General features: G+C 36.1%; 1 protein-coding gene across 1 annotated transcript; it reads left to right on the top strand.

The window, feature by feature from the left end:
• Positions 1-1265: 1265 nt before the first annotated feature.
• LOC109072272 (E3 ubiquitin-protein ligase TRIM37-like) lies at positions 1266-21290 on the top strand. Its single transcript, XM_042755264.1, is given in 25 exon segments — positions 1266-1293; positions 1923-2003; positions 3270-3371; positions 3817-3857; positions 4356-4472; positions 4742-4829; positions 5032-5154; positions 5761-5884; positions 5972-6039; positions 6213-6337; positions 7788-7838; positions 7908-8016; positions 8102-8178; positions 8270-8449; positions 8801-8915; positions 9171-9368; positions 9772-9908; positions 15207-15289; positions 16252-16428; positions 16555-16845; positions 17279-17422; positions 17782-17974; positions 18726-18844; positions 19153-19305; positions 20318-21290. Coding segments are annotated over 24 exon segments (2895 nt in total). The 5' UTR covers positions 1266-1293; positions 1923-1982; the 3' UTR covers positions 20377-21290.
• The last annotated feature ends 1143 nt before the right edge of the window (positions 21291-22433 follow it).

Genomic DNA, 22433 nt, shown 5'->3' with positions numbered 1-22433 from the left:
GACCTAACTGAAATGTAGGGATCTATGAGATTGGAAATATAATTTGGAGACAAATTATGTAAAGCTTTAAAAACAACCAGTAAAATCTTGAAATCAATCCTAAACTTGACTGGTAACCAATGAAGAGAACGCAGCACCGGAGTGATGTGCTCTCTTTTTTGGTGCCCGTCAAAAGTCTAGCTGCAGCATTCTGTACAAGCTGCAGACGTGACAGTTGTCCGTGGCTGATCCCTACATAGAGGGAGTTACAGTAGTCCAGTCGCGAAGAAATAAAAGCATGAACAACAGTCTCCAAATCATTAAAACTAAGAAAAGGTTTAAGCTTAGTAATAATTTTAAGATGATAAAAACTACTTCTAACAACTGAGTTGATCTGTTTATCAAAGCTAAGCGATGAATCAATAATGACCCCAAGATTTCTCACATTGTCCTTCACAGTCATCTCCAAAGGAGCAAAAATACTGACTACGCGCTCTTTAAAATTTGATGGCCCAAGTATTATGATTTCAGATTTTTTTTCATTAAGCTGAAGAAAATTATTAGAGAGCCAAATTTTAATTTCGTTCAGACAGAGTAACAAAGATTGCAAAGACTGTTCATCTCCAACTTTAAGGGGAAAATAAATGATACGTGATAAGTGATACGCTGAGGTCTTGATTTAAGTACTCTACATTTGAAGTCATTACTCAGACAATATGTGACAGGGATTTTGGTTTTGTTATTTGAGGCATTGATATAGCTTGTATTATATGATTTTGGATTAGAATTATTTGACAGAAACACATCACCTACCCTTCATTAGTTTGAACTAATGTTACTTTTACTGTTACACTAGAAAACAAATACATAGTGTCAGTTTGTCATAAGATTCTAAAATTTGACATAAAATCTAAGAATTTAGTTACAAAAACGGTAAAAATCCGTTAAAACTGGTAAGAAGCACAGCTGAATGTTTATGAATTAAATATTTGATGTTGGCGCTTTTAAGTAGGCGTGTCATAAAGCTTAATGAACCGCCCACTCGAAATGCGCGTTCGTTATTGGTTAATGCTATTCCGATCAGCACCCAACAGTGAATACGATTGGTGGATACGGTTTCCCATGGTGACTGACACGATCTCCCATGGTGACCGACATTGACATATAGGCGCTAGTACATTGCTGCTTGCTGCTTGCTGCTGCTAGTCTGTTAACAAGCAGTCTGATGCTGCAAAACCTGCTTATAAAAAACTAAATTAATAGCGTTTGATGTAGACAGTCGGAGGGTGACGGATTCGAGGGCAACACTGAAAGGTAAATGCATTTAGAGAGATACGAGGTTTTTCTGTATGTTGAAGTTTTGAGCAAACCCCCCTTAAGCTAACTTGCTAAATGCTAACCTGCGCTACATCACCTGCTAGTATTTGTAATATTATCTGTTTATTGTATCGGTAACTTATGTCAGTCGTTTCATATTCTCTCTGTATTGGCATTGAGTTCTAAGCTCGCACGTGAAGATGTTGGATGGTTTCTTGTTGGTTGTGCTCGAATATTGTCCCCTGCGGACATATTTAATAGATGACAGCGTTTGTTATTGGTGGAACTGTTCATTATAGCGACCATTTATTATGGGTTGTTTGGTTGTTAAAGTCAACAGTCTGTGAACGTTTACCTTTGATATTTTGTATTTGACACCGTTATGTGCTTTATAAAACCACGAAGGCCTCCATCACACATTTCATCATGTGTTTTGGCCATCTGCAGTCATCTAAGCTCATACAGATGAAAACGTCTTCTGTCACTTCAGCTCAGCGTTGCCAGACATATTTATCGGTGTCTACAATCTGAAAAAAAATACTGCAGACTGTGTGCCTGATACAGCTGTAGTTCTAATGAAATGTGTGAGCATCTAAATTGTCTCTGCTCTCTGTTTTCTATTGCAGTGAAAGCACCAGGATTCTCCCGTCAGGTATATTTGACTGTCAGAATTAAAACTGGCTGAGATGGATGAGCAGAGTGTTGAGGTATGTTTACAGTGTGTGTGTGAGTTTTATGCTAACAGGCATCAAGTTGCCTTGTGTTTATAGACAACTTGTTGTGAAACATTACTTTTAACCTTTACCCAAATGGAAAAATCTGCCAGTGTTAACTCACCTTCAAGTCATTCAAATGTGAATAGCTTTCCTTCTTCCATGGAACACAAAAGGTGAATTTATGAATATCTTAATAGGAATATTCTAAACATGCTTGTCATAATAATAAAATATATTCAGGACTCCCAAATGACAAAATAAAGATCTTGAAAGTTATTGATCCATAAGATTTGTGCGCTATATTACAAGTTTGAAGCACACAAGAAAGTAAAGGGTGAGTAAATTAAAACAGATTTTTCATTTTTGGCTGAACTGTCTTTTTAAAGGAGTAGTTCACCCAAAAATAAACATTTTCTGAAAATTCACTCACCCATTGGCTGTCTAAGATTTAGATGAGTTTGTTTCTTCTTTAGAACAGATTTGGAGAAATTTATCCTTACATCACTTGCTCATCAGTGGATCCACTTCAGTGAATGGGTGCCGTCAGAATGAGATTCCGAACAGCTGATAAAAACATCACGATAATCCACAAGTAGTACATCAATTCATGTATTGTGAAGTGAAAAGCTGCATTATTGAAATAAACAACTCTATCAAGATGTTTTTAACTTCAGACTATTGCTTCCAGATAAAATATGCATCCTTTATCCATAATATTGCTTTCTCCAGTAAAAAAGTAATTTCATCTGAATGAGGACTGAAATATGCATAGAGCACTGGAGATTAATTGATTATTTTGGCCAGAAGTGATGGATTTAAGTTAAAAAAGTCTTAATGTTGGATTTGTTTCTCACAAACATGCAATTTTTTTTGCTTTACCAGATTATTAATTCATTATTAATTCAAGATCATTAATTGAATAGTGTGGATTATTGTGATGTTTTATCAGACGTTTGGACTCTCATTCTGACGTCACCCATTCACTGCGGAGGATCCTTTGATGAGCAAGTGATGTAATGATAAATTTCTCCAAATCTGTTCCAGTGAAGAAACTGGAGCAAATTTTATATTTTTGGGTGAACTATTCCTTTAAGAACATAAACTGTTTGATTATATTATAGTAAATATTTTTAGTGTCAATGTTAATGTGTTCATGTATCAACTAATAAGCTCATTATATGTTGCCTAAAATTTGACAGAATGCTTTCCTTTTCAAGTGTTTCTCTGAATTGCCTCTTCTCTTGCGTCCCTTTTCAGAGTATAGCGGAAGTCTTCCGCTGCTTCATTTGCATGGAAAAGCTGCGTGATGCCCGTCTCTGCCCTCACTGTTCCAAACTGTGCTGTTTCAGCTGCATACGGGTGAGCAAACACATGCATACGCACTCATTAACAACACAATGAACATACTACACAAAGCCTAGAGCAGCTCAAAGTGTCTGTCTAATTAATCAACGCTCCCTCTGCTCGCTTTATTGTGTCAGCTTGACAGGACATGACTAAATTCATATGTACAGTGGTATAGAAAAGAATCACCCCCCCTTTAAAATAACCACACATCCTTAAATTAAAACCTAAAATGAATGTATATAGACTGATATATTTAGGTTGTTTTTGCCAAAACGCTTTAAGTAATGAGCAGTTATAGATGTTTTTTAAATGCTTTCCCATTGCCCCATGTTGGGAAGAATCCTACTAATAAAACACTTAATGTATTTTAATAATTGACCTCTTATTGGTTTGAAGGATAAGCCAAGACAGCATTTATAAATGAGTAAATTTGATTCTTCTGTTTTCTTCCCGGCAGCGATGGTTGACTGAACAGAGAGCTCAATGTCCCCACTGTCGGTAAGTTCTGAGGTTCAGCTTCAAATGATGTTTTGAGCTACGACGGTCTCTGCAGTGAATCTAGAGGATTAAGTATTGATTTTTCTATTGTTAGAGTTCACAGAATGAGATCATTTCGGGGAAGCACTGATTAGTTACATTAAGGAGACCGCATCCAAAAAACTTAAGACAACTGGACCAGAGCCACCTGATATTTGGCAACAGAAACACACTTACATAATTGCCAAACCAGAGCTTTATAATTAAAGATCAAACACAACTCCTTTATCTGGAGTGCTGGAACAGATTCGTCCCTGATCCCATACTAACTTTTGGCTGATTTTTAAAAACTTTAAAATGATATACAAACATTACAGAGTTTTTATAGAATCAACTTTAATCCAACTTGCGACAATACCCATCTCATTCCTCTGTCTTCTCTCCATGTAAAAAAAAAAAAGTAATAATAGCAAATATGTATATGGCCCTTTTGGCTAATCAAACTTCTGTTGTATTCAGAGCTCCGCTTCAGCTGAGGGAACTGGTCAACTGTCGCTGGGCAGAGGAAGTGACTCAACAACTGGACACACTGCAGCTCTGCAACCTCACAAAGCATGAGGAGAACGACAAAGACAAGTGAGCAATACACTTATTTACGCTGAATATTAAAACATATTTATATCACGGCTTTTCATACTTTTGAATATTGAAACAATGAAATCTATACATTAGAAAGCATTTTATTAGGACAAATAGGCATGGTATAATGTTTTCATAAAGAAAAGATACGCAATGAGTTATATTTTGTTTTCATGTTCTTGGATGACTAAGCGACCGATTAGTGTAGAGTTAATACTGACTGTCAGTGTCTCTCTCCTCACTCTTCCATTCTCTTACGCTAACAGGTGTGAGAACCATCATGAGAAGTTGAGTGTGTTCTGCTGGACTTGTAAGAAGTGCATCTGTCACCAGTGCGCTCTGTGGGGTGGCATGGTACGCAATTCTGAATTCAAAACATATTAGTCAGGCTGGTGGATTACATATATGGTGTCATTTCCTCAGATCCAAATGTGTTGATAAAACATGACTGGTCACACATCGGAGCAAATTATCAATGGATAATACTGTGCCTAATGTGAATGAATGTCAGTTTGTTTTAAACAGGAACTTGCTTATTTTCTTCTCCTCTCGACAGCACGGAGGTCATACGTTCAAACCCCTGGCCGAGATCTATGAGCAGCATGTGACAAAGGTGAACGAGGAGGTGGCCAAGCTGCGGCGCCGGTTAATGGAGCTGATTAGTCTGGTTCAAGAAGTGGTAAGCACCCTCTTTTCTCATTCACACCCACACTGAGCCATTTAGATGTGTTCTGAGTTGACAGTTTGTAATTGATGCTAGTTTACCAACCACAAATCCCCTTTAGATGGAACTGCTAATGACAAATCAAATGTTATCTAATTACATGTATTCCTGGTTTGATAAGTGTGTTCGAAGGCGTTTTACATAATGTAAAATTCCAGGACTTCAAGACACCCACACAAATCCATCAGCTACTGTTTCTAGCTCACTTTTGAATCCTGTGTCAGGTTATTGTCCTATAGAGGGCGCCACAGCACAAAACAAATTTGCTTTACATGGACAAGTACATCAGGAAAGTCTTCCTTGATTAATGCTGATGGTTTTGACATTAAATGTTCAGTTAGTGCATACAATATTGTTTAAAAGTTTGGGGTCGGTAGGATTTTAATGTTTTTGAAAGATGTGTATTATACTCCCCTGGCTGTGTTTATTGATCAAAAATACAGTAAAAATAGTTATATTATAAAATATTACAATTTAACATTTTATATACACATACGTTTAGTCAAATAATATACATTTTGGAAGTTTTAAGAACTATAACTTTGCAGTTTGTGTTTTTAGGAGAAGAACGTTGAGGCGGTGCGTGGGGCGAAGGATGAGAGGGTGAGGGAAATCCGGAATGCTGTGGAAATGATGATTGCTCGTCTTGATAATCAGCTCAAGAACAAACTCATCACACTCATGGGTACAAACATGCTTTTGTTCTGACGATTTTCATGTAATCTGATACTTGCGGTAATATTGGTCTAATGTAGAGTTGCTGCACCCACAGGACAGAAGACCTCTCTGACACAGGAGACGGAACTGCTGGAGTCTCTGCTGCAGGAAGTGGAACACCAGGTGTGTGGATCTGGTATAGCAGTAAAATAAAGCAGACATGCAAGGGGTTTTTTTTAGACTGCACTGAAAATATGCCATTCATTCAAATACTACAATTAAAACTTAAAAAAAAACATGCAGGATAATAATTTCAGATATTTTTAATTTGTGACAAGTGTGTTTTCACCCCGCAGCTGCGTTTGTGCAGTAAGAGCGAGCTGATCTCCAAGAGTCCAGAGATCCTGCTCATGTTCCAGCAGGTTCACAGGAAACCCATGCAGTCTTTTGTCACCACTCCTGTCCCCCCCGACTTCACCAGGTACACAAACTTAGACACTGTACCTGTTATATTGCTGCCTCACACAGTAGGGCTGCACGATGTGTCGTTTAAGCATCGATATCGCGATGTACGAATCCACAATAGTCACATCGCAGGATGTGCGATGTAGGCTGTCGTAGTTGATCCGTTATTCATTAACCGTACTGGCCAGCTGCTCCCCGGCCCTTGACGAATGTGATTCGCGGATTAATTGCACAGCTTAACCATCATAGAGTGAAAGTTTATATTTTGCATGTGTTTTTAAGTCCTGTCAGTTTAACAGGGCGCATATAAGAACGAGCAGAGAGAGAGAGAGAGAGAGAGAGCCCCGGCCGCACGCGTGCGCTCACCTTTACCGTCTTCAAACAACACGAGCGGTGTCTTGCTCTCTCTCCCTCGCGCATATTAATCAAAATCAATTGACACGATGGTGTCGAACAAAAAAAATTATAAATAAATAAATAAAAAAAACTATCCAGTGTTGAAATGTTTTCTGTGTTGTCAAATCTTGTGCGATATCCTAAACTGCAGAGATAATTACACAACGCGTGTCGTACACGTCTGATTCGCGAACTAATGATTCCTTTGAACCGATTCAATTTAATAAATGGTTTAAACAACTGACCTGTCCAACACTGAACTCACGAGACGTCTGAATTGGTGTATAAAAAAATCTGGAACACTTTTCAATAATGTTCTATTTATTAAACTATTTAACTACATTATTTAACATTTACTATTACTAAACTGCACTTCTACAACATTGTTAATTTCAACATTTAGGCTATAGCCTTCGTTGTTGAAATCAAAAGTTGTACAGTATTTGTTAACATAGTTAATGCACTGTGAAGTAACATTACCAAACAATGAACAGCTGTGTTTTTATAAACCAAGATAAACAAAGATTAATAAATATAGTAACAAAAGTATTGCTTGTGGTAAGTTCATGTTAGTTTAATATGTTAACAATTCAAACCATATCCTAAAGTTACAAACAAATAATTTACTCTAATTTAAATAATACTCTGATGTTTAAATCATTTAAAATGAGAATGTAAGTGTGCTCACCCCATTTTTGTTTGTAAGAAAAAATTAGATTAGATTTCATATCGCAATATATATCGCAGAAAAATGAAATATCGCAATGTCATTTTTTCCCAATATCGTAAAGCCCTATCACACAGAGACGAGATCTCCGTAAGCTTGAACTTTGGCACTCTCTGTGGCAATCTGTGAATAATGAATAAACATGCACACCTGTAAAAACAACTCTAGGCTTATAAAGCCATTCGATCATGATGTCAATTTGCTGGCCAATACTGTACGCTACTTCTCCAGTGAATCTTTATTTATGAGTGAAATGAAGTTTGCAGTGAGCTTTCCTTGTAGAGACTTGCATATTTCGATACGCAAGATAAATTGCACACAGTCATATCTCATTTCTTCTCAGTGAGCTGGTCCCTGCCTACGACTCGAGCACTTTTGTTTTGGCAAACTTCAGGTAGTGACACTCCCTTTGTCTTTCTTATTAATGTATATCTTAAATGGTGCATTAGTTTTCTTGCGTGAGTTGAATTGGTGTTGTCTCATTGTCTTAAACTCTGCGGCAGAGAGCTGACCCCGTCTACAGCCCCCCGCTCCAGATATCAGGACTGTGCTGGAGGTTGAAGGTTTATCCTGTAAGTTTGTCACCTGTAACATAGTGGCAAATTGAAATTCACACACTCTTCATATTCGCAAACAGAGGTTGTTGTTGCGTTTTAGGATGGCAATGGTGTGGTTCGAGGAAACTATCTCTCTGTTTTTCTGGAGTTGTCGGCGGGGCTCCCAGAGACGTCCAAGTAGGCTGCACCCGCTGCTCTTGTCCTGTCATCCTGCTGTGCTGTGTCATAAATAATGTTTTTGATGGCAAACTGGTTGCATATCTTCCAGGTATGAATACAGGGTGGAGATGGTCCATCAGGCCTCCAGTGACCCCACCAAAAACATCATTCGAGAGTTTGCATCGGACTTTGAGGTGGGCGAGTGCTGGGGGTATAACAGGTTCTTCAGGTTGGACCTTCTCGCCAGTGAGGGCTACTTGAATATGCAGACTGACACTCTTGTGCTCAGGTGTGACATTGCAGCTTTATTTTAGACTATTTTATATATCTAATAGCACCTTTAATATTATGTGACTGTTAATTTACTCATTATTACAGCCTGTTGATACAGGAAGCGTACTTGTGTTCAAAAAACACCTTAGATACAGTGGAATAGAATTAAACATTGATGTCTCAAGATATATGTTTTAAAAGTTTAACTTGTAATTAAACGAAGTGTAGTAAATGCTCCATTTACAGCATTTACTTTTTAAATGATGTAAAAAATGGTGAGATATGCATCATAGACTATCCAGAGATGTGTCAAGTGTAGGCTGTCTTGTTAATTTCTTATGCTCTGCTTTTACTATTGATCTCGCAGGTATCAAGTGCGATCACCAACGTTTTTTCAGAAGTGCAGAGATCAATATTGGTATATAACTCAGCTGGAGTCAGCCCAGTCCAGCTACATTCAACAGATCAACAACCTAAAAGAGGTTTGTGTTAAAGATGCTGCTATGTGTATTTTTGTCACCCTCAATACATCCTCATTAGGATTTGGTAAGAAAAAACTGTTTGTTTTAAACTTTAACAGAATTTGTCATGTCTACTTCCTTCTATACAGACTGAAGCAAATGTATTTATGAAAGCATTTGCTATTAGTGTAATTTTCATTTTGTAAAATGTAATGCAATTTTCCAAAGTGTCTTATGTGTTCTGTGCTTTTTATATTTTGCCGTATTTCTGTTCAGAGGTTAGCCATAGAACTGTTCCGGCGGCAGAAGTCGAGGAGTTCCTCTCCACCTGATCGACGTCTCTGCCCCACAGCTTCCTCTGGGAGAGACTCCCGTCAGGGGAAGGGTTCCATACTGGAGGAAAGGAGTCAGGCAGCCTCAGCGGAGACGAAGGAAGATGAGGATGAAGAGAAGACCCAGCATGATGACTCAAATGTAAGGCCTGCGAGCAGCATAGTGATATTCATAGCTATTTTGTCTAATTGCAATAAAATCTTCAGCTTTTTCTTATTCCCTTTGAGAACAAGAAAAGGTTTTTTTTTTTTTTTTTTTTTTTTTTTTTTAACACCCCTAAGATATTATCCATCATTTCATCATCGCCACATCTTGAACATCTTTTACATACAAACTCTTACATCATCATCTGCTTTTAGGCATATGACATTCAAATCAGATTACGCTCATTGTGATCTCTAAAGTAAACAAGCCTACATGTAAAGTAGTCAACCTGAAGCCCTGACAGCCACATAACTTAAATCATTTTCATGCTTGAAGCCATTTGATGTTATATTATGCACATTAGGATCAGTTTGATGATAATGTGTTGATGCACTGTTAGGAGTTGTCTGACGGGGATCTGGAGGTGGACTGTCTAACTGGAGATGAAGATGTCAATCCTCTGGACGGTAGCAGCACTTCTGGGAGCTCCACAGCCACCAGTAACACAGAGGAGAATGACATTGACGAAGAGACCATGTACGTACAATATTTAAAAAACAGCTTTGCTAAAATTTCAGAATGTGCTTTTGAAGTAGAACCACTTGAGGCCAACTGTTATAGACATTTTATCATGGTTAAGGGATGTTGGGAGTATAGTTCACCAGTATAGTTCAAAAAATGTCACCATTTACTTTCTTTAATGCACATAAAGCTATTGGATTTTTTTAGAAGCCCTTTGATGGTTGTTAAAAGTCATGGACCATTTTATGGTGCTTTTGTCTTACTTTTTTCCATTTCTTTTTAAAATGATAGTCTTGTTAGACTGTTAAGTTTCTTTCCATACATGGAAAGATGCTGTTTGGAGATTTTTATTTTAAAGAAAAAAACTGAAACAAATTTATAACAACATGAGGGTGATTAAATAACGACAGGATTCTTTTCAGCTACTAAACTATTTTTTTTTTTAACCCAGGCAAAATCACTGCAATGATTAACAGTTCCGATGCAAACCTGTCTGAATGAGCCAAGCCATTAATTATTTATAGTAATATTTTACCATACTTGTTGGAAGACAGCATATGATGAAGGTCACAAGCTTTATTGTGGTATATATGTAGATAATGTAGATCTTTTGAAAGTGTTTCTGGCAAAATCATGATCATCTCTAAAAGTGTTTTTCTTTTTCCCCCTTAAAGCAGTACTCATCATTTGCTAGGTCACATCCTCATTGTTTGGTAAATACTAATGTACTAAGATTATTGCATAAGAGATGGTGCTTTGTATGCCATAGGGTAACAGCTGTATCCTCCCTCTGGCTGGAAAACACAGTTTAATTAGGGCTGCTACCACATTTGTGACAGGCTTTCCCCTTGTACTCTGTGTTTAACCATATAAAATCTCCCCCTTCTTACCAACCCAAAAAATAACAGAGAGAATGAGCACTGTAGCAACTCATAATGCAATAACTGCACATAATGTAATAAGTATTGCATTATTATTGTAATAAAATGTTCATAATGTAATAATTTTCTCAAAGCGTAAAAAATCTTGAGCTCATAAAAATATTGTCATATTGTTATAATTATATAAGTATATACTTATAATAAAATGTAAGCAGCCCGATATAAGGGACAGTCAAAATATTTGTGCTGTTATTTAGACTGTGTGTAGAGATAAATGCCAAAATGAATCTCAGACATGAACATATTTGCTTTGCTTAATCCATTCGTGTACAAATTAATTCTAAAAAGAAATATATTTCTTTTTAGAATTAATTTGTACATTATAATCCTACGTCCTTGAATTTAAGACATTTTTTTATGAACAAATTTGGAAAAAACAGTTTTTGTTTACTTAATATTTGTGTGTGTACTGTGTAAGTTTATTATGTGTATATACAAAGACACACACATACAGCATATATTTTGTAAATATTTACATGTATTTACATGTGTATATATTTATATTCATAAATTATATCCTCTATAAATATAAATATATATATATATACACACACACACGTGCGTGTGTGTGTATTTATATATACATAATAAATTTACAAAGTACACACATATATTATGTAAACAAAACCTTTTATTTTGCAATTGATTAATTGCGATTAATTGTTTGATTTAATATACTGTATTTGACTCCATATATAATTACATATTTAGAGAGCGGAAATTTTATTTTTTTAATTTGGTGCATAAAACTTCAAATGTGTTTCTGGGTCAAAGCAACAAAATGATGAAGCATGTCATAATCACAAAATTAGTAAGCTTTTTATAAAAAAAAATAAAAGTTCACAATGTAGCCTAATAAGCTTAATTTTCTTAATGTAATAGCTTATTTTACATAAAACTATTATTACGTTTTGTGGTCTCATTTTGTTGAAAGATAATTATTATATTGTAAACATTGTTTTAAATGATGTGCTGATATTCATATTATTATTACATTATAAGTTGCCACAGTGTGTTCATAATGTAATAAATTTCTCATACGATAATCTTTTGCATTATGTGAAAAATTACAATATTGAAAAAAAGGTGTAATTACATTTAGAGAATTATTACATTATGAACATTTTATTACAATAATAATGTAATACTTATTACATTATGTGCAGTTTTTACATTATGTCCAGTTTTTACATTATGATTTGCTACAAGCACTATTGGCAGCTTTGACTTGTGTAGGCTCTGTGAGAGCACTTGTGTTTCTGTAGTGAGGTGTTGGAGTCAGAAGCTCACATGTTTCTGCTCATGCTGCCGGCTACCGCCCGCTCACACAGCTCTCAAACACACACACTGGTCCAACCAGATGAGACGAATGAGTCATCAGAGCCTCTGCCTCCTGCTTACAAATGCTCGTTCTCACAGTCGCTGTCTTTTCCAGTGTGCACACACACAAACAAACACACACACACACACACACGTGCACTCTTGTTCTCTCGGGCCCACGCACATTCTCTCACACCTTTGACTCTATTTGCTGGAGTGCTTTGTGTGAGCTCCTCGTGTTGGCTTTGTAAAGGTGCCATGTGCTTACCGTTACCAAAATGTCAGAAGTTTAATCAGGATAAAGTAGGGGAAAGAGGGAATTATGTGCCGTTAGGTTCTGTTTGCGACAGGTATGATCATCTAAAATGGGTTTCCCATGACCACTTGAGATTGCATATGGATTTGACTTGATTTTTTTTAAATGACTATTTGCATTGCATGCTGTCACCACTTACAGCTATTTTTTTTTTTTTTAAACTCGCAGTCGCATCTTTTTTTTTTTTATGCTTCTCTGGTGTGCTTAATGTGTTCTTCATGTGTGCTTCACATCCATCCTGATGTCAGTCAGGCAAACCTGAGAAGTCTTAAATGTTCTTTATATGCAAATGTCTCAATTTGTTCTTTTCTTTTAAATCTGAAGAAAAAAAAAAAGTTTAAAACCTTTATTTAGCGCAGTGGTTTACTGGATAGTAAGTGGCTGGTCACATTTTTACCAGAATGCATCATGACTGATTAGCACTTAAAGTACAAATGTGCAATTACATTTGATTAAATATTTAAAAAGACAAAAGGAGTCAGAGGTGGACAATGTAAACAGAGACTAATTCACACTGCTATTGGACATAGTCATCTTGGGACACATAAATGGAAATTAAAAATGAAATGAGAATAATTTAACAGAAGTAAAAACATCCAGGCATATAACTGCCCATGATCTACCACATCTTCTGTTATGTTATCCTCAAATCACTCATTGATAAAAAAAATTAGTTTGAACTTTTGTTAAGAACGTAGGAAGTCGAGATTGTATTACAGAGACATGGGCACATGGAAATATCCTGTATATTGAATGCTATGAACTCGTGCAGATCATGTGGCAGAGGTCTTAAAGGTGTGTTGTTGGTTTTTTTTTTTGCTTTTTGCTTTTTGCTGAGGCTTATACTTGGAACCAACAAAAACACATGAACTATGTAGACTAGGGCAGATAAAACACACCCCTCTAAGATGAGACATGCAGGAAACAAGTGGCCCTGATGATATACCTCCTTGGTTTCTTATTTCCAATCTTTTTTTATTGTCAGGACAGTATGATTATCACTTACATCAAACTGATCAGAAAACTACAAAATGTCCTTACCATGTCAACCCCCAAACCTTAACCAACCCTACATAGGAAGAAAAACAACAACAACACACGGATGTATAATATTCTCTCACAATTAGCATTCACTGATGTTCTAAAAGAGACATTTCTTAAGTATTATCAGAGTCTGTCTAGAGTATGCAAATATGCTGTTATTAGGTTGCACAAAAAAGCAAGCAGCTTTACAGGAAAGCATGCAGAAGAGAGCACAATGAATTATTGAGAGATTTACATCAATACATCGACCTGATTTATAAGGTCAGAGAGAGCAAGCCACTATTAAATTAATACAAGAGATGGCTCAGAATGATCATCCTCTTCATGATCTCTTTCCACCAATCAGGGGTGGAAAAACTGCTCGGCTTCTTAGGAAGCAAAGTAATTTGACATTATTCAAAGCAAAAAAAAAATAATTTAATTGTAAATAAATTTTTATAATATAATTATAATAATATAATTTGAATGTTTAGGGTCCTTTTTGCAATTGCACTTGTATGTTTAATAGTTTCCTATTTGGATTGTATGTGTATGGATGGATGGATGGATGGATGGATGGATGTATATGTATAAGTGTGCATATGTATATCTTTTATTATTATTTGGTGTAGTATTAATTGTTTTGAATATCTATTTTTATATTTCTTGAGAATGTTTCTTGGAATTTTGTCAGGTGTACTTTCTGCAGTAATTCAATCTTAGTATTGCTATGCAGAAAACAAAATAAATTTTCAAACTTCAAAATTAAAAAAAACTTTTAACTATTGTTATTATTTTTATTAATCTTTTTTTCAATCTAAAGAAAACCTATTTTTGTGTGTATTGAGGGGGGATAATAATAATGATAATTATAATTATTTTTAATATAATCTGTTAATCTTTTTTAATAAAAAGGAAACCTATTGTTTTATGTACGTTGAGGGAATTAGGTTTTAATTTAATACTTTAAAGTTGTTTTTTTTTCTGTAAATCCTTTTGCAGTAGATAAAGAAAATAAATAGTTTTTATGCTGGGGCCAGTATAAATACTAGCAGGGTAAGCAAACATTTGTTCTATGTATCCGTGTGGAGTCAGAGCTCTCAGCTTCTATAAATACTGTTGTGGATCAGCACAGAGAACCACTGGAGAGGACTGAGTCATCACACACTGTTGAGCCTGAGACAATGGTGCATGTGTTACCCTTACACATACACTCGTGCACACACACTCTTTCACACACACACACACACACACACACACACACACACACACACACACACACACACACACACACACACACACACACACACACACACACACACACACACACACACACACACACTCACTCACTCACACACTCACATATACATACATATTCAGCAGGATGCTTGGGGCAGAATGCTATCAACACCCCCTGTGCAGCAGCTTATTTCAGATTATACCACTTCTCACTATTAACGGGGAGACCCGCAAATGAATCCTAGTCTATTTGAAGCATGTGGCGATACAAAGGGGACATAAGGCCCGGCCACACCTCATTTAGCTCCATTGGGATCCAATTAATCATTCAGAACCTTTCCACACTAAAACCAAAATTTTAGAGCTGATCTGGTTACGCATTGTACATATGTTTACTTGCTGCAGACACTCTAGTACTAGTTTCTTTGGTATTAGAGAAATAATACGAGTGTGAATTGTTTTCATCTGTTATAGGTCTGGTGAGAATGATGTGGAGTACAGTGGGAATCTAGACCTGGAGGAAGGTGAATTACCCGATGATGTTGCCGGGGCAACAGGTGAAACAGAGTTTCTCCATCCAAGCTGCCTCATTGATACAAATAATGCTGTTTCTCTAATGAAAAGCAAGTGTCATGCATAGGGCAATCTGGTGTGTTGAAACACTTGGCTTTGAAGTGTCATCGACTCCGACACCTTGTTAATCAGCTGTAGTGATGTAACTGAGCCAAATTACCATATCAGCCTTTGAAGATTTACTGCAGAATCTGCAGTTTAATACACTGTTGCAGCTTCTGCTGTTAGAAGTTTAGTGCTCACTAAATTGAAAAAACATCAACAATAACCTAGGACTATAATGTTTTAAGTGTTGAAACACCTGAGCAGTGTTGTTATTGTTAAAGTCAGTATGAAATGGAAGTTATGATCATCTTTTCTTCCCTATTATAATGTATAACAGAGTAAAACGGTTTCTTGAAGCAAGCTAAATTGTAGGGTGGGACTTGATTTTTGTCCATCAGGAATTAATTGGCTCATTGGATCATTGTTGTTTGCTGTGACATGTTGCTAAGGGAGAGGAAAAGTTATTTTGATTAAAGGACACATGCATTTAAAAAAAAAAGATGAATAAATGAAAACTAAATAAAAGTACTTGAAAATAAAACCTAATAAAAACAACAAAAGCAATTACTAAAACTTAATTAAAATGAATAAATTCAAAATATTAATAAATGCTACAACAGTATGCTAATAATAATACACAGTTAATACAATAATTTACATAAACATTACAATATTTAAAAAAAAAAAAAAAAGTAATAGTCCATATGCTGCAAATTGTGATATAATCTACAGTGCTGTGCTGTACTGTACCCTCTCGCAATTGTGATAGATTTTCTGCCTGTACTTTCATATCTCTACTGGCTACCAGCTCTACATGCCTACCTGTTGACTATAGCTGCATAATGCTAACCTTACACAGCCAAAGTCTTCTCTGTACTAACTGTCTCCCACTGCTGGTCAGGAGGTTCTGGTGCAGGTGCTCGGGGTTCAAAGCGTGGGGCCGGTGCAAGCTCAGCCAGCCTCCTGGAGATCGACCCGGTCATCCTCATCCAACTACTGGACCTGAAGGACCGCAGCCATGTGGAGTCACTGTGGGGGATGCAACCCCGTCCCCCTACCTCTCTCCTCCAGAGCCAAGGTGTCACTGATGTGATCAAATTGGAGATTGAAATGATCAACATGAACTCAATAGTACTTTGAAGTGACTATAAAGTTGACAAAAGTTGATGTTGTTCATGGCTCATTAACCGTTTTTGATTGACAGCTGCTGCAGTGCCCTCTCGTAAAGAGCGTGAGCGTCGGCCTCAGGCAGTGCGTCGGTCAACTCCGGACTCGGGGGTCCTGATCAGACTGAAGGCTCAGATGGCAGAAGTGCGCGGTAAGATGTCAGACGTAAAAGGGCAGCTGGAAGCCCGCAGTGGAGCCGGTCGGGTCTCCTCTCTGGGAGCCTCAAACCACGATCAGGGCCCCTCCATGGATTCAGAGATGGGGCCCAGTCGCAAACCCAGCGAACTGCTCTTCAAAGCGCCCGTGTCATCACGACACTCTTGGAGTGGTATGGCACTGAGCTTGTTTACCTCGTATGACACATAAAACAACGGTTTTTAATAAGGTTGTGAAAAGTTATAGTAAATATAATGTTCTTTCTGTTATTATAAAATATTTTAAAACATGATCAAATTTTCCATAAAATATATAGCAGCGCAACTGTTTTCAACATTGAAAATACTGAAGACTGAAATAATGGCTGGTGAAAATTCAGCTTTTCTATCACAGGAATAAATTACATTTAAAAATTTTAAATATTTTTAATTGTTATAATATTTTACAATATTGCTGTTTTTTCTGTATTCATAATCAAATGAAATGCAGCCTTGGTGAGCATAGACTGTTAAGAAAAATTAAAGAATCATAACGAGCCCAAATGTTTGAACGGTAGTGTATATTGTTGTAGATTCAGTGTGACTTTGTTTTGATCTTTGTTTCAGGAATGAAGAAGGCTGGTTCTCCTAAGCAGGAAAGCGTGGGAGCTCTGGGTGGACTGTCCCTGCGCAGGGCTCTGGATGCCGGGGAGAAAGAGTCCCCTACTGAACCTGCTCCTTGTCTCGGAGAGGGATCCTCCTCTTTGGATGGTCCGTACACTACACTAGACGTCAGTCAACCTGCTTGACTAGTTGTCCTCCAACCCACCAGTTTATCTAGTCTCATCTCATGCTGTTTTTCAGCATCTTGCACCATAAGCATTGTGTTTTTAAGATGCCTTGTTAAAGTTAACCTAACCAGCCTACTTTTATCATAACACTCAAGAATTATGAAAATATGTATTTTGCCCATCTCTAGAAGGAAAAATAGCTTTGAAACCCTTTCAATTATGCTAGGAATAATCATAATTCATTTTTGGGGAAAAGCAAAGAGACTTCTGTGAAACTCAACTCTGATATTATAGGGTGTATTCATATTGTTTAGAAATGACGTAATCTGTGTTTTGCAGGCTCACTGAAAGCACGCAGTGTGCAGAGTTCTCCTCCCTCGCTGGGAAGCAGCTCCTCTTCCTCTGAAAAGCCCTCTGGCTCCAAACACGAGGAACTTCTGTATGGAGCTTCAGCTTCAGAACTGTTCAGCGTCACAGCTCTCAATGGAGCAGCCGCTCCTGCCACCAAACAGCGCAGGACTCCAGCTGCTGGGTAATGTACAGAAACAAGCCATCAGTGCAGTAGCACACACGCTGTGTGTGTGTGTGTATGTATGTGTTTCCATTCATGGACAAATGCAGTAATTGAGCTTGAATGAAGGTTGCCGTTTTTTATGCTCAATAAAATGCTCAGCTCCTTAGTAATGATGCACTGGTTTTAATTTGTCATTACATTCATTATTATTATTATTATTATTATTATTATTATTATTATTATTATTATTATTATTATTATTATTATTATTGGAATCTTTTGAGTTTTTTTCTGATGCTGTAAATCCGTGGATAGTCTTGGTGTTTTATTTAAAAAAAACTTTATTGGGCACTTTTGGTTTTATTTATTTATTTTTATATGTGTTTCCACAAACATGGTAAAATAACACACAATGGCTTTGACCATGCAATTTTTTTTAAGCCATAGAAATGCAAGACACAACGGTTTGCACCATGCTAATATTTGGCTTTTTTTCTTGCTTTGGGTTTTTATGTTTCATTTAAAAAAAAATTTGACAGTCACTTTTGCCAATATTTTGTTTTCTTTTCTTTTTGTTTCTACCACGCTAATATTTTATTTTGGTTTGTACAATTTTTGTTTGCCAATAATATTTAGCTTTGCTATATTTTTATTTTAGTTTTTTTTTTATTTTTTATTCAGGGATTTTTTTTTATTAATTTTTTTTATTTTTTGGCACATAAAATGGCGTGATACACAATGGCTTTTTTAATAAGATTGTATCCTTCAGGTCTGGCCTGCTGATGGACAGCTCTTTTATCTGTGACCAAGAGCGTGCCGGAGAGATCCATCCATCACTGCTGTCATTGGCTGAGCCATCCTCCACTTCCTCCTCATGCCCTGATGAAGGTGAGACATGATCTGTTCTGGAAAACTCAAAAACAGGGAAAAAAAACACAGTGTATATATAATTACACTGCAGCACGTTACACTTGTGTTGCATCGATGAGTCACTGCACACAGTGAACGAACGTCGCAGTCATCAAATTAGAGGAGTTCTCAGGATATTACATTTATTCAGGTGGTATTCATGAGTAACACTCTCTTATGTGCTACTTAATTGCAAAAAGAAATAAAGCACAACTGATATAGAAAAACATGTGTTCTCAGTACTGATATCTGTCAGTTTATATAAACATATGATCGTCTGTTCATAGGTCTCCTCGGCCAGAAGCAGCCCCACCATGTGCTGCCGGGCATGAGCAGTGACAGTGAGCTGGACTGTGACACGGAGAACGAGAATGAGGATGAGGTGGTGGCTCTGGAGGCTGGAGACTGTGCGTTTGACACCAGAACTCTGCCCTGCCCAGGTTCATATCTCACACTTCACTGATGCTGTTAGTAAAACCACTGCTACCAGCCTAAAGCTTGGACGTGTTTTACTGAACTTGTCCTTCATGGTCTTTAAGCTTTTTGATCTAAACGCTCATACTTAAATGACAAATCTCAGTCCAGATCAAATTGAAAATGTAACTTAATTTTTTTTACATATGTAAATTTGGATCATTCTTACTGAAGATTAGTCAAAAAGCTACTAATTATAACAAAAGTGTGGAAGCCCATTTCCACCGCATAATAAAAAAAAAGGTAATTGCAACATTTTTTCTCACAATTTGGACTTTTTTTTTTTCAGCAATTCTGAGAATTGTAATTCCGAGTTTACATCTCATAATTCTGAGTTTGTTTCGCAATTCAGTTTTTTTTTTTTTTTTTTTTTTCTGCCATGGAATAAAAAAAGGTAATTGCAACTTTTTAATCTAACAACAAAGACTTTTCTTTCTCAGAATTGTCATGTTAACTGAGAAAAAGTCAGAAGTGTAAAATAAAATTCACAGTTATATTTCTTTCTTTTTAAATCCTGTAGTGGAAATGGCCTTCCATATAAAAATGATTCGGACTCTCAAAAGTGTCTGTTTAACATTTTCTGTATCACTTCAAAAAACTTTATGAATATGTCATGTTTATTATTTTTGAGGTGTTATTTGATGTTTTCTAAAATTTTGGTTGGTTGAATTAAGCAAATTATTGCAAAGTCAAAATTGTTAAATCAAAGTAAATTCATAATTTAGCCTGTAGTACTTCCCTTTTAATACAGTGTTGTTTTATATTAGGCAAACACCCAATCACAGCCTATATGACAGATAAATGTAATTGCTTTGTTAGTGCACAGGTCTGTCACCTGCTTAGTCTGTCATTATCTCCGTGGGTGGGCCGCAGGCACCAGCCTATTATAATATTACAGTATTTCAGTATATAATATCACAGTACAGTCCAGCGGTCTGTGTGTGGTCTGATAAAGTGCTGTCTGTGTCTCGTTCTCAGGCGAGCAGCTGATCCCTGATGATCTGAGCTTTGTGACTGGAGAGACCACAGACAGATGATCCGCCACAGTGTTACAAAAATGTCTGCAAGTCACATGAACCTTCCTGTGTCATCAGGCACAGAATGTGCTCTTTACATTATGTCTGTGCACTTACTTTATATTCAGATGTTCAGAACAGGATTATATGTTTCTATGTGCTACTGTATGTGTTATTTCAGAGAAACTACTTTTGGGATGGTAAAGACATACATATACACACATATATATATATATATATATATATATATATATGTATACACACACACACAATTATGTATATACTTTTTTTTTTTTTTTTTTGTGAAATGTGTGACATTCCGTTATAAAGCTAGGTGTATACATTTTGTGTGTGTGCATAACTAGGTAATCATATTACAGTTATATACATATTCTTTACATTTGCAATGCTGCTTATTGTCATAAAGTCATAGAAAGTTGCCAAACACCTCTTAGTTTTTTGAGTCAATAACTTGAGTTTTCAAGTGTTTTGGCACATTGAGTCAAAGAATGTAAATACAGGTGCTGCTCTGCTACTTTTTATTTGGCTTATTCTTAGTGCAGGATGTATGTAGATATTAGTGAGGGTTTTTGTTGTTGTTTATTTTTGTTTTAATTTTATGTAGCTTGTCTGTGAAAAAATTAAGCTGTCTAGAACACAATTCATAGATTCCTATACCTAAAAAGTTTACATTTGACTAAATGTCTGCAAAAAGGGAACATAAAGCCGATACAAGTTCAAACAATTTTCTGACTTTCACAGTGATTGTTTTTATATATCTCAAATAAGAAGTTATTTAGCATTGCACAGCTTTATTACAAGCACTTATGAACTTATTAATGCTACATTCCCGTTTTTGTTTGTTTGTTTTATTTTTTAACTCATGAACTCTTATAAGATGTCCAAATAAAAGGCAGTTACATACTTAAACCAAAGTCTCAGGTGGGCCCAAGTCTGTGTTTTTAGCCCCAGGCTCGTGTGTGTTTGTGTGATTTGGTTTGAGCTCAGACAGAAAGCATTGATGATGTGGTCTGTCATGGCATCATCAGCAGCTGGGGAGTGATGCACTTACATTCGTTTAAGGTCACGGTCTTGCTCTTTGCATGCACAGCTTTCACTCAGTACAGTCTGTTGAACGTGAATGTTGTGCGGAAACGTGTGCAGCCAGTAATGCATTGCTTTTGCTGATTAATCATAGGCTTAAGAAGTCCTTTATGCAAATACTTTTTTTTTTCTTTTTTGTTTTTCTTTTTTACTTCCCCTCCAGCATGTTCTGCAAAGTATAAAACAATAATATTATTATCATCTAATTTCACCTCCAAATAAGAAATCTATAATAAATTGATTAATACAATTTTTGTATTATTTTTATGACAGCATTTACTTGTTTATATTATTAATTATTAATATTTTTTAGGTGTTTCATGTGTTTTTGTTTTTTAACTTTATTTGTGATTATATATATATATATATATATATATATATATATATATATATATATATATATATATATATATATATATATATATATAATTATTATTATTACAATCTTATTTATGTTAATTAAAATTTTTGCCTTTTCATCAGAACTAAGCAGATTTTAATTTTTTAAAATTGATTTATGTCTGTTTTTTTTTTTTTGTTTTTTTTTTTTGCATTCCAATTTTTCCCAAAGGGTATTTATTTTACTGTATTACTATTTGTTATTTGAATTAAAATAAATTATTAGATTTTGTGGTGAAATTTTCCCCATGGATTTCACCCCCAAATTAGAAGTATATAACATAATGGAAAAAAATATCATTTGAAGGGGTGGTTCACTGGTTGTTTTCTAGGTTTGATTGTGTTTATGGGGTGCAGTCTAACATGTGTTAATGCTTCGTTTTTTAAAAAACGCATTATTTTCCACAAAAGTTACCTTTATTCCACACCGCTCTGTCTCATCTCTGAGAAACACGCTGATCATTGCCTTCTTTTATGAAGTCCCTCCCTCAGAAATAGGCGATGGGCTCTGAATGGTTAGCTATTCCAGTGTGTTGTAATTGGTATATCACCTCCAGCGCGTCTAAATGTCCCGC

The sequence above is a fragment of the Cyprinus carpio genome, unplaced genomic scaffold (assembly GCF_018340385.1).
Source record: "Cyprinus carpio isolate SPL01 unplaced genomic scaffold, ASM1834038v1 S000006658, whole genome shotgun sequence".
Taxonomy (NCBI): Eukaryota; Metazoa; Chordata; class Actinopteri; order Cypriniformes; family Cyprinidae; genus Cyprinus; species Cyprinus carpio.
Note: the sequence above shows the minus strand (reverse complement) of the source record. Positions and strands in the feature narration are given on the sequence as shown.